At 40.0% G+C, this 13,134-nt stretch overlaps 1 protein-coding gene across 1 annotated transcript in view; it reads right to left on the bottom strand.

Annotated features, from left to right (window-relative positions):
- Positions 1-2,798: 2,798 nt before the first annotated feature.
- Positions 2,799-13,134, bottom strand: part of UBE2U (ubiquitin conjugating enzyme E2 U) — a 70,750-nt gene continuing 60,414 nt past the window's right edge. The window contains exon 10 of the mRNA XM_065889910.1: positions 2,799-3,138. Coding sequence (XP_065745982.1) covers positions 2,951-3,138 — 188 coding nt within the window. The 3' untranslated portion in view covers positions 2,799-2,950. The remainder of the gene's footprint in view (positions 3,139-13,134) is intronic.

Below are 13,134 nucleotides of genomic sequence, written 5' to 3'. Positions count from 1 at the left end.
TGTAACATAATTGACAAAGGTGGCTATCCAATCACCTTTGTCATATTCCATTGGCTAGAAAAAAGTCACAGGTTCTGTTCACACTCAAGGAGAAGGGATTATACAAGAGCATGACTCACCGTGTCATCTTAGGGTGAAATTCCACAGCAGTTTTTATATTTGTTAACAGTCTCCAGTTGGAAACAACTCAAATGTCCATTAACAGGTGAATGGATAAACAAATTGTGGTATACCTATATAGTAGAATACTACTCAACAATAAAGAAGAATGATATACACAAAACATGAATCAATCTCAAAATAATTGTGCTGAGTGAAAGAAGCTAGAAAAAAACAAGTATTTACAGTGTGATTCCATTTATATAAAAATCTGAAAAACACACACTAATCTATAATGACAGAAAGCAGATCAGGGATCATCCAGGAATGAGAATCAAGGGCAGGAAGGCCCAGACAGGAGACAGACATTACAAAGAGGAAGGAGGAAACTTTTGGGGTTGACAGATATATTCACAATCTGAATAGTAGTGATGATTACATGGCTGTATCATATACCAAAACTTATCAAACTGTACACTTGATCCCGCATGCAGCAACTAAAAAAAAAAATAGATCCCACACACTGCTACTAAGGATCCCACAAGCGGCAATGAAGATCCCACGTACCGCAGCTAAGACTCAGCTAGCCAAATAAATAAATATTAAATAAATAGTTCAATTAATTGTATGTCAACCATACCTTACTGAAGCTGTTTAAAAAACAAAACAAAAAAACCTCTAACATCTTCTTCCAGAATCAATTCTCTCAAGATATTCCTGCTTGCTAATAAAAGCTTCCCTTTTTGTCAGTTTTAAATTACCAATTTGCTAAGTTTTCCAAATTTATTTTTTACAGCAGATTCTAAGACAGTGAAACACGAGCTTTTGTTTGAGGTGGAAAAACTTTGGCAACTTTTGCTATGTGAGTCTTATGACATATCCGGAAATGGAGTCTGTCTGGTTGGCTTATACTTTGAAGGTTTAGTGGGAGAAGTCAGATGTGCAAATGGACAATTTCAATATAATATAACTGCACACACCTACACACACTCTATGGAGGGCCTGGGGTGGGTATGTGGTGTGCAGAGAAGACTTTGTGGAGACAGCGCCTGAATTAAGTTTCAGGGGATGAATGGGAGTTGGCCAAGTGAAGAAGGGAAAAGGCATTCCAGGTACAGAAAATGGCATAAGCAACAGGAAGGAAGCAGGAAAGAGCATGTTACATATGGGAAAGCAGAAGGAATTTAGGCACAAGGTGGGGGGTTGTGGTGGATCAGGTTGGAGAGGGTGGGTGATGGCTGACATGATGGACATTATGATTTGGACATTACCTTTCAGGCAGAAAATTTCAGCACTCTGAAGAATTTTAGGCAGGTAAATGATATCACCAAAGAAAAGAATAATCTCATCTGTGGACGAAAAGGACTTCGTAATACACAGTGTTGGTAAGGACCGGAATGAGAAGATGGATTTAAGACATCTAAAGGGGCTTCCCTGGTGGCACAGTGGTTGAGGGTCCGCCTGCCGATGCAGGGGACACGGGTTCGTGCCCCATGCCGGGAAGATCCCACATGCCGCGGAGCGGCTGGGCCCGTGAGCCATGGCCGCTGAGCCTGCGCTCCGCAACGGGAGAGGCCACAACAGTGAGAGGCCCGCGCACAGCAAAAAAAAAAAAAAAGACATCTAAAGGGCTTACAGTATTTTGTAAGTCCTCGTGATCAACTGGCCATAAGTGAAAGAGAGAAGTCTATAGTGATCCCCAAGGTTTTATCTTGGGGTCCTTCCATTAACTGAAAAGAGGAGCACAAGAGGCAGGAGGAGGTCTTCTGGGGTGGGATGAAAAGAAAGAGATGAGTTTAAGCTGGGCTTATTGAGTTTCAGATGCATCGGGAAGTTGAAGCAAAGATGCCTTTTAAGGCAGGTAGAAAAAGGTCAGAGAATGAGAATACGCATGGGTGGTACAACTCTCATGGTGGCGGGACTGCCCCAGAAAAATGTGTAGAGAAGAGCATTGGACAAGAGCCCAAAAAACCTTCCACTAAGGGCTAGGGGTAGAAGGGAAATCCCTACTGAAGACCCCCAATGAACGGCCAGAGATACAGTGAAGGTAACTAAATTAACTATCCTGTTCTGTTAACTAATGTCTCCATTCCAAAGACTTGTTCTCTCCCTACCTCCCCCCACCACGCACTTTTGCTCCCAGTCTTCTGGTTGCAGGAAAAGTCAGCAACAAATGTAACTTCTTCGTCCTGAAAGAAAAGATTAAATAGACAAGACAAAATACAATATGAGACACAGTTTAGAATAGGAGAGAACCGAGTATATTTGCAGATTGGGGTAACACAGCAAAAAGAGAGAGAGAAAATAAAGATATGAGAATTGGAGGGGATGGTTAGTTAAGGTCAAAGAGAAAATAGAGCATGGACTCTGGGAGAAAACAGAAGAGGAGCACTGGTGGACTGGACAGGTGACATCTTGTCCCTTGAATCCAGAGGAAACAAGATACTAAACCAGGCACATCGAGATCAATGTATATATCCCCTACTTGGGTTAATGTCCAGCCTCTGAAGCTCCTGAGTGTTCCCCTCCAATACCAGCCTCTTCCTCACCCAAGTTCTGCCTGCAAAAATGTGTGTCCAGTAGCCTAACAATGCTGGGTATAACACCACTGATTGGAAAACCACAATGAACACTGCTGCTTGGCTAACTTAGGGTCAAACAATGAAGGAGAGCTCAAAAAATCTAAAACAACATATTCGCTGATTTGCACTTATATTTCTAATTTGTTCTTGCAGTGATAGGATGAGACCAACTTGAAAAGAAAATGGAATCCAAGTTGTGAGAGCCTTCCAAAGTTGCTCCATGAAGCTGAGCTGTGGTTGAGGCTGTTAATTTTTTAAATCCTCGAGCATTAGGCTTGGTCTTCCAAAGCATCTGTATCAAGAGTGTTGGTCCAGGCAACCAGATCTTCCACTTCTTCTTCCCATGGCTCATTTGTGCTAACATCAACTGGTAAAACTTTTCTCTTCCACCGCTCCTTTGTTTCATCCGTCTTTGTGACGATATCTGTTTCAGTTTGTGAATCAGGAAAAGTTTGAACTATAATGGGAAATACAAAAAACAGTAATTTAATAGACATGGGCAGGAAAAACAATAAAAAGAAAGTGTCCCTGCATTTGTAGCATAATGCCTAAGATCATCTAAATGAATGCAAGTAACCTTTTTAAAGTTTCTAAATTTCACATTTTGCAATGAACTTATTTGTCATGAATCATTCTTTCCCTTTTGGTCAATCTTTCTATGCTCATACATGTACTGAGCCCCTGCTAAGTGCCAGTAGATGTGTACGGGAAAAGGTGTCCATGAGTGATTCGGCAGCACAAGGACGGAATCACCATGTCTAAGTGAAAAAAGACTTGGACTTTGACAGGGAAGGAAAAATTTGCTAAACAGAGAGGGGCAGAGAAGGGAGATGGGAGCGCTTTAGATCAAGGACACAGCACAGACCAAGGCACAAAGGCATGAGAGAACCTGACAGCTTTGGAGGTAAACAGAGTTGACGTTTCAGTATTTATGCTCTGCCAGGTGCTGTGCTAAGCATGTGCTACATGTAAAATATAACTTAGACACAATGCTTATGATGGGCAGGTATTATTACCTTTATTTTAAAGATGAGGAAATTGAGACTGAGTGGCCTGCAGTAACTTGCCCAAGGATGTCCAGCTAATAATAGTTAATTCTAGGTCCAAAGGATCCAAAATCACTGTGTTACAGTGTGTGGACAGTTCAGTGGAGCTGGCTAGTCAGGCTGAGACCAGGTTAGGAAAGCCTCATATATCACACAAAGAAGTTTCATCTTTCTTGCATGGGTCTTGTAAACAGGGAAATAAATTGATTATATTTTAAAAGAAGAATATAGATACAGTATCTATATTTCTCAATACTTCCACTCAGCGAGGGGAACTTGCTTTCTAGGGGTGAACCCTAGTTGGTGCTATTTATGTTCTGCTACCCCTAAAACCCCACTGTACTCTCCCCTCCCTGCACAATTATTGCCACCTAATTCATTGCCCGGCATGCGGTCAAGGACAAATTCTGTTGGTTTCATATGTTTATTTCCCCAATTATGTACCAAATGAACCTTGTAATATCCATTGTCTTCCAGTTGTGCTACAGACAAGGGTTATGAATGAATTGTTCTCTCGGTCTCTTTGGTTTATGGAAAGATTTATAGAGGGATTTGAGTTTAGACGGCTGCCATCAGCCTATAAGAGGTCTGAGGTCTCTAAAGATTGAGTTCTTATTTTTATACTTTAATATTAATCTCTAGCTATTTTTTTTGTTAGCTTCTGCTTTATAACAAACTGAATCAGTTATACATATATATATGTTCCCATATCTCTTCCCTCTTGCATCTCCCTCCCTCCCACCCTTCCTATCCCACCCCTCTAGGTGATCACAAACCACCTAGCTGATCTCCCTGTACTATGCAGCTGCTTCCCACTAGCTAACCATTTTACATTTTGTAGTGTATATGTGTCCATGCCACTCTCTCACTTTGGCACAGCTTACCCTTCCCCCGCCCCATATCCTCAAGTCCATGCTCTAGTAGGTCTGTGTCTCTATTCCCGTCTTACCCCTAGGTTCTTCATGACATTTTTTTTCCTAGATTCCATGTATATGTGTTAGCAAACGGTATTTGCTTTTCTCCTTCTGACTTACTTCACTCTGTATGACAGGCTCTAAGTCTATCCACCTCACTACAAATAACTCAATTTCGTTTCATTTTATGGCTTAGTAATATTCCATTGTATATATGTGCCACATCTTCTTTATCCATTCATCTGTTGATGGACACTTAGGTTGCTTCCATGTCCTGGCTATTGTAAATAGAGCTGCAATGAATATTTTGGTACATGACTCTTTTTGAATTATCGTTTTCTGGTATATGCCCAGTAGAGGGATTGCTGGGTCGTATGGTAGTTCTATTTGTAGTTTTTTAAGGAACCTCCATACTGTTCTCCATAGTGGCTGCGTCAATTTACTTTCCCACCAACAGTGCAAGAGGGTTCCCTTTTCTCCACACCCTCTCCAGCATTTATTGTTTCTAGATTTTTTGATGATGGACATTCTGACTTGTGTTAGATGATATCTCATTGTAGTTTTGATTTGCATTTCTCTAATGATTAATGATGTTGAGCATTCTTTCATGTGTTTGTTGGCAATCTGTATATCTTCTTTGGAGAAATGTCTATTTAGGTCTTCTGCCCATTTTTGGATTGGGCTGTTTGTTTTTTTGATATTGAGCTGCATGAGCTGCTTGTAAATTTTGGAGATTAATCCTTTGTCAGTTGCTTCATTTGCAAATATTTTCTCCCATTCTGAGGGCTGTCTTTTGGTCTTGTTTATGGTTTCCTTTGCTGTGCAAAAGCTTTGAAGTTTCATTAGGTCCCACTTCTTTATTTTTGTTTTTATTTCCATTTCTCTAGGAGGTGGGTCAAAAAAGTTCTTGCTGTGATTTATGTCATAGAGTGTTCTGCCTATGTTTTCCTCGAAGAGTTTTATAGTGTCTGGCCTTACATTTAGGTCTTTAATCCATTTTGAGTTTATTTTTGTGTATGGTGTTAGGGAGTGCTCTAATTTCATACTTTTACATGTACCTGTCCAGTTTTCCCAGCACCACTTATTGAAGAGGCTGTCTTTTCTACATTGTATATTCTTGCCTCCTTTATCAAAGATAAGGTGACCATATGTGTGTGAGTTTATCTCTGGGCTTTCTACCCTGTTCCATTGATCTATATTTCTGTTTTTGTGCCAGTACCATACTGCCTTGATTACTATAGCTTTGTAGTATAGTCTGAAGTCAGGGAGCCTGATTCCTCCACCTCCATTTCTCGTTCTCAATATTGCTTTGGTTATATGGGGTCTTTTGTGTTTCCATACAAATTGTGCAACTTTTTGTTCTAGTTCTGTGAAAAATGCCAGTGGTAATTTGATAGAGATTGCATTGAATCTGTAGATTGCTTTGGGTAGTAGAGTCATTTTCACAATGTTGATTCTTCCAATCCAAGAACATGGAATATCTCTCAATCTATTTGTATCATCTTTAATTTCTTTCATCAGTGTCTTATAATTTTCTGCACACAGGTCATTTGTCTCCTTAGGTAGGTTTATTCCTAGATATTTTATTCTTTTTGTTGCAATGGTAAATGGGAGTGTTTTCTTCATTTCACTTTCAGATTTTTCATTATTAGTGTATAAGAATGCCAGAGATTTCTGTGCATTAATTTTGTATCCTGCTACTTTACCAAATTCATTGATTGGCTCTAGCAGTTTTCTGATAGCATCCTTAGGATTCTCTACGTATAGTGTCATGTCATCTGAAAATAGTGACAGCTTTACTTCTTCTTTTCTGATTTGGATTCTTTTATTTCTTTTTCTTCTCTGATTGCTGTGTCTAGGACTTCCAAAACTATGTTGAATAAGAGTGGTAAGTGTGGGCAACCTTGTCTTGTTCCTGATCTTAGTGGAAATGCTTTCAGCTTTTCACCATTGAGGACAATGTTGGCTGTGGGTTTGTCATATATGGCCTTTATCATGTTGAGGAAAGTTCCCTCTATGCCTACTTTCTGCAGGGTTTTTATTATAAATGGGTGTTGAATTTTGTCGAAAGCTTTCTCTGCATCTATTGAGATGAACATATGGGTTTTCTCCTTCAATTGTTATTATGGTGTATCACGTTGACTGATTTGCGTATATTGAAGAATCATTGCATTCCTGGAATAAACCCCACTTGAACATATTGTATGATCCTTTTAATGTGCTGTTGGATTCTTTCGCTAGTATTTTGTTGAGGATTTTTGCATCTATGTTCATCAGTGATATTGGCCTGTAGTTTTCTTTCTTTGTGACATCTTTGTCTGGTTTTGGTATCAGGGTGATGGTGGCCTCACAGAATGAGTTTGGGAGTGTTCCTCCCTCTGCTATATTTTGGAAGAGTTTGAGAAGGATAGGCGTTAGCTCTCCTCTAAATGTTTGGTAGAAATCGCCTGTGAAGCCATCTGGTCCTGGGCTATTGTTTGTTGGAAGATATTTGCTTTTATTTTTTGCAGTACGCGGGCCTCTCACCGCTGTGGCCTCTCCCGTTGCGGAGCACAGGCTCCGGACGCGCAGGCTCTGCGGCCATGGCTCACAGGCCCAGCCACTCCGCGGCATGTGGGATCTTCCTGGACCAGGGCACAAACCCGCGTCCCCTGCATTGGCAGGCGGACTCTCAACCACTGTGCCACCAGGGAAGCCCTGTTGGAAGATTTTTAATTGCAGTTTCAATTTCAGTGCTTGTGATTGGCCTGTTCATATTTTCTATTTCTTCCTGGTTCAGTATCGGCAGGTTGTGCATTTCTAAGAATTTGTCCATTTCTTCCAGGTTATCCTTTTTACTGGCGTAGAGTTGCCTGTAGTAATCTCTCATTATCTTTTGTATTTCTCCAGTGTCAGTTGTTACTTCTCCATTTTCATTTCTAATTCTATTGATTTGATTCTTCTTCCTTTTTTTCTTGATGAGTCTGGCTAATGGTTTATCAATTTCATTTATCTTCTCCAACAACCAGCTTTTAGTTTTATTAATTTTGCTATCAGTTCCTTCATTTCTTTTTCATTTATTTCTGATCTGATCTTTATTATTTCTTTCCTTCTGCTAAATTTAGGTTTTTTTTGTTCTTCTTTCTCTAATTGCTTTAGGTGCAAGGTTAAGTTGTTTATTTGAGATGTTTCCTGTTTCTAAAGGTAGGATTGTATTGCTATAAACTTCCCTCTTAGAACTGCTTTTGCTGCATCCCATAGGTTTTGGGTCGTCGTGTCTTCATTGTCATTTGTTTCTAGGTAGTTTTTAATTTCCTCTTTGATTTCTTCAGTGATCACTTCGTTATTAAGTAGTGTATTGTTTAGCATCCATGTGTTTGTATTTTTTACAGATCTTTTCCTGTAATTGACATCTAGTCTCATAGTGTTGTGGTCGGAAAAGATACTTAGTACGATTTCAATTTTCTTAAATTTACCAAGGCTAGATTTGTGACCCAAGATAGGATCTATCCTGGAGAATGTTCCATGAGCACTTGAGAAAAATGTGTATTCTGTTGTTTTTGGATGGAATATCCTATAAATATCAATTGAGTCCATCTTGTTTAATGTATTATTTAAAGCTTCTGTTTCCTTATTTATTTTCATTTTGGATGATCTGTGCATTGGTGAAAGCGGGGTGTTAAAGTCCCCTACTATGATTGTGTTACTGTCGATTTCCCCTTTTATGGCTGTTAGTATTTGCCTTACGTATTGAGGTGCTCCTATGTTGGGTGCATAAATATTTACAATTGTTATATCTTCTTCTTGGATCGATCCCTTGATCATTATGTAGTGTCCCTCTTTGTCTCTTCTAATAGTATTTTAAAGTCTATTTTGTCTGATATGAGAATTGCTACTCCAGCTTTTTTCTGATTTCCATTTGCATGGAATACCTTTTTCCATCCCCTCACTTTCAGTCTGTATGTGTGCCTAGGTCTGAAGTGGGTCTCTTGTAGACAGCATATATATGGGTCTTGTTTTTGTATCCATTCAGCCAGTCTGTGTCTTTTGGTGGGAGCATTTAATCCATTTACATTTAAGGTAATTATCGATATGTATGTTCCTATTCCCATTTTCTTAATTGTTTTGGGTTTGTTATTGTAGGTCTTTTCCTTCTCTTGTGTTTCTTGCCTAGAGAAGTTCCTTTAGTATTTGTTGTAAAGTTGGTTTGGTGGTGCTAAACTTTGTCTCAGCTTTTGCTTGTCTGTAAAGGTTTTAATTTCTCCATCAAATCTGAATGAGATCCTTGCTGGGCAGAGTAATCTTGTTTGTAGTATTTTCTCCTTCATCATTTTAAATATGTCCTGCCACTCCCTTCTGGCTTGCAGCGTTTCTGCTGAAAGATCAGCTGCTAACCTTATGGGGATTCCCTTGTGTGTTATTTGTTGTTTTTCCCTTGCTGCTTTTAATATGTTTCCTTTGTATTTAATTTTTGATAGTTTGACTAATATGTATCTTGGCGTGTTTCTCCTTAGATTTATCATGTGTGGGACTCTCTGTGCTTCCTGGACTTGATTAACTATTTCCTTTCCCATATTAGGGAAGTTTTCAACTATAATCTCTTCAGATATTTTCTCAGTCCCTTTCTTTTTCTCTTCTTCTTCTGGGACCCCTATAATTCGAATGTTGGTGTGTTTAATGTTGTCCCAGAGGTCTCTGAGACTGTCCTCAGTTCTTTTCATTCTTTTTTCTTTATTCTGCTCTGCAGTAGTTATTTCCACTATTTTATCTTCCAGGTCACTTATCTGTTCTTCTGCCTCAGTTATTCTGCTATTGATCCCTTCTAGAGAATTTTTAATTTCATTTATTGTGTTGTTCATCATTGCTTATTTCCTCTTTAGTTCTTCTAGGTCCTCGTTAAATGTTTCTTGCATTTTGTCTATTCTATTTCCAAGATTTTGGATCATATTTACTATCATTATTCTGAATTCTTTTTCAGGTAGACTGCCTATTTCTTCTTCACTTGTTAGGTCCGGTGGGTTTTTACCTTGCTCCTTCATCTGCTGTGTGTTTTTCTGTCTTTTCATTCTGTTTATCTTACTGTGTTTGGGGTCTCCTTTTTGCAGGCTGCAGGTTCATAGTTCCCGTTGTTTTTGGTGTCTGTCCCCAGTGGCTAAGGTTGGTTCAGTGGGTTTTGTAGGTTTCCTGGTGGATGGGACTAGTGCCTGTGTTCTGGTGGATGAGGCTGGATCTTGTCTTTCTGGTGGGCAGGTCCATGTCTGGTGGTGTGTTTTGGGGTGTCTGTAGCCTTATTATGATTTTAGGCAGCCTCTCTGCTAATGGATGGGGCTGTGTTCCTGTCTTACTAGTTGTTTGGCATAGGGTGTCCAGCACTGTAGCTTGCTGGTCATTGAGTGAAGTTGGGTCTTGGTGTTGAGATGGAGAACTCTGGGAGATTTTCGACACTTGATATTATGTGGAGCTGGGAGGTCTCTTGTGGACCAGTGTCCTGAAGTTGGCTCTCCCACCTCAGTGGCACAGCCCTAATGCCTGGCTGGAGCACCAAGAGCCTGTCCTCCACATGGCTCAGAATAAAAGGGAGAGGGCTTCCCTGGTGGCGCAGTGGTTGGGAGTCCGCCTGCCGATGCAGGGGACGCGGGTTCGTGCCCCGGTCCGGGAGGATCCCACATGCTGCGGAGCGGCTGGGCCCATGAGCCATGGCTGCTGAACCTGCGCGTCCGGTGCCTGTGCTCCGCGGCGGGAGAGGTCACAGCAGTGAGAGGACCGCGTACCGCAAAAAAAAAAAAAAAAAAAAAAAAAAAAGGAGAATAAAACACCCAGACAGTCAGAACCCTAGGACAAATGGTGAAAGCAAAGTTATACAGACAAAATCTCACAGAGAAGCATACACATACAAACTCACAAAAGGAGGAAAGGGGGAAAATAATATATCTTCTAGCTATTATTAATTTAAAATTAAATTCTGTCTTTCCCTTGAGAAAATCTTCTCTACGAACATATCATTGATGGACTAATGATACTTCTTTCTAACCATGTTTGAGCTGTTCTAAATGCATATGCTTTTGGTCACAAGAAATACAGAGCCCAATTCAAACCAGTTTAAACAACAGAGAAATGTCTTATCTCACAGAAGGAGATCAGAGGTAGGGCAGGACTGAATGATACAGTGACTCAACAATGTCTTTCAGGACAAGTTCTTTACACTACTCTGCTTTACCATCTCTGGCATTGTCTTCATCTTCAGAGTCACAGCAAGAGACATGTGGCCATTCTAGTACTCATACCAGACACAGCAACATGCAGAGGAATAAAGGGGTCTTTTCTCCAGGGTCTCATTTTTAAGAGTAGGAAAACTACCCCTGGAAGGACCTAGTATATTTCCTCTCAGGCTGGATTGTGTCACACCCTACTCCTAAACTAGTCACTGGCAAGGGAAATGGGATTACCATGATTGGGTAGTCAGTTGTTGGAGTGGAATGAATGTTGGGAGTCAATGACCTTGACCATTTGCCCTCTTAGTTCCTGTGCTGCTAAAAAAAACAAAACAAAACAACACTCCTAGGAAGCAAAAAAAGAAATCCTAGCTAGATTAGCAGAGCATAATGCAAAACAAACATAAAAATGTTTCCTCATGACACAGAAGAAGTAAACATTATTTTGAACCTTTTTCCTCCAGAAAATCTTAAGCATTACAAATCGCTCTGAGAAACCTTGGATTTACTGATTGGAATCAATAACAATAACCTTTGTTACTATGTTAAAATAAGTTACAGAAACACAAATTCTAATTGCCTTATGGTTTGTATGCCTTTCTTGGGATGGATCCTCAAAACTCTGCTTCTTAAAATTTTTTCTAATCCTAAAATAATTTAGTTAGTGAAGATACTAAGTTCTGTTCTGATTGGTGGGCTCTGATTATTGCCCAATGGTTTATTTCCATTCACTTCTGTATTAGTTTCAGTTCAGTTAGAAAAACAAAGCCCTGGAGGGTGGAGTCAAGATGGTGGACTAGGAGGATGCAGAATTCATGTCTGCACAACTAGGGCACCTACCAGTCACTGGTGGGGGACCACAGAAACCTAAGAGGATGGGAGGAACCCCCAACAACCAGTTGTTTCAATTATATTTTTATTTTTCCTAATATATTTTTTATCTTTCTAATTTTATTTTGTTTTTTATTCTTTGTTATTGTACTGCTCCTTTTTTGCTTTTTTTTTTTTTTTGCCTCACCACACAGCTTGCAGGATCGTGGTTCCCAGGCTGGAGGTCGGGCCTGAGCTCCTGTGGTGGGAGCTCTGAGTCCAAACTGCTGGACTAACAGAGAACCTCAGACCCCAGGGAATATTAATTGGAGTAAGGTCTCCCAGAGGTCCTCATCTTGGCACCAAGACCTGGCTCTGTACAACTGTCTGCAAACTCCACTGCTGGACGCCTCAGGCCAAACAACCAGTAAGACAGGAATACAGCACCACCCATCAAAAAAAAAATGAAATGACAAAAAAATACGTTACAGCTGAAGGAGCAAGGTAAAAACCTACAAGACCAAATAAATGAAGACAAAATAGGCAACCTACCTGAAAAAGTATTCAGAGTAATGATATTAAAAACGATCCAAAATCTCGGAAACAGAATGAAGAAAATACGAGAAATATTTAACAAGGATCTAGAAGAACTAAAGAGCAAACAAACAGTGATGAACAACACAATAACTGAAATTAAAAATACTCTAAAAGGAATCAACAGCAGAATAAGTGAGGCAGAAGAACGGATAAGTAAGCTGGAAGATAAAATGGTGGAAATAACGGCCAGGGAGCAAAATAAAGAAAAAACAATGAAAAGAATTGAGGACAGTCTCAGAGACCTTGGGGACAACACTAAACACACCAACATTCGAATTATAGGGGTCCCAAAAGAAGAACAAAAAAGGAAAGGTGTGAGAAAATATTTGAAGAGATTATAGTTAAAAACTTCCCAAACATGGGAGAAGAAATAGTCAATCAAGTCCAGGAAGTGCAGAGAGTCCCATACAGGATAAACCCAAAGAGAAACATGCCAAGACACATATTAATCAAACTATCAAAAATTAAATATAAAGAAAAAATATTAAAAGCAGCAAGGTAGGGGCTTCCCTGGTGGCGCAGTGGTTGAGAGTCCACCTGCCAATGCAAGGAACATGGGTTCGTGCCCCAGTCTGGGAAGATCCCACATGCCGCAGAGTGGCTGGGCCCGTGAGCCATGGCTGCTGAAATAACATACAAGGGAATCCCCATGAGGTTAACAGCTGATCTTTAAGCAGAAACTCTGCAAGCCAGAAGAGAGTGGCAGGACATATTTAAAGTGATGAAAGGGAAAAACCTAGAACCAAGATTACTCTCCCCAGCAAGGATCTTATTCAGATTCGATGGAAAAATCAAAAGCTTTACAGACAAGCAAAAGCTATAAGAATTCAGCACCACCAAACCAGCTTTATAACAAGTGCTAAAGGAACTTCTCTAAGTGGGAAACACAAGAGTA

The sequence above is a fragment of the Phocoena phocoena genome, chromosome 1, assembly GCF_963924675.1.
Source record: "Phocoena phocoena chromosome 1, mPhoPho1.1, whole genome shotgun sequence".
Taxonomy (NCBI): domain Eukaryota; kingdom Metazoa; phylum Chordata; class Mammalia; order Artiodactyla; family Phocoenidae; genus Phocoena; species Phocoena phocoena.
This window is presented reverse-complemented; position numbering and strand designations above follow the sequence as displayed.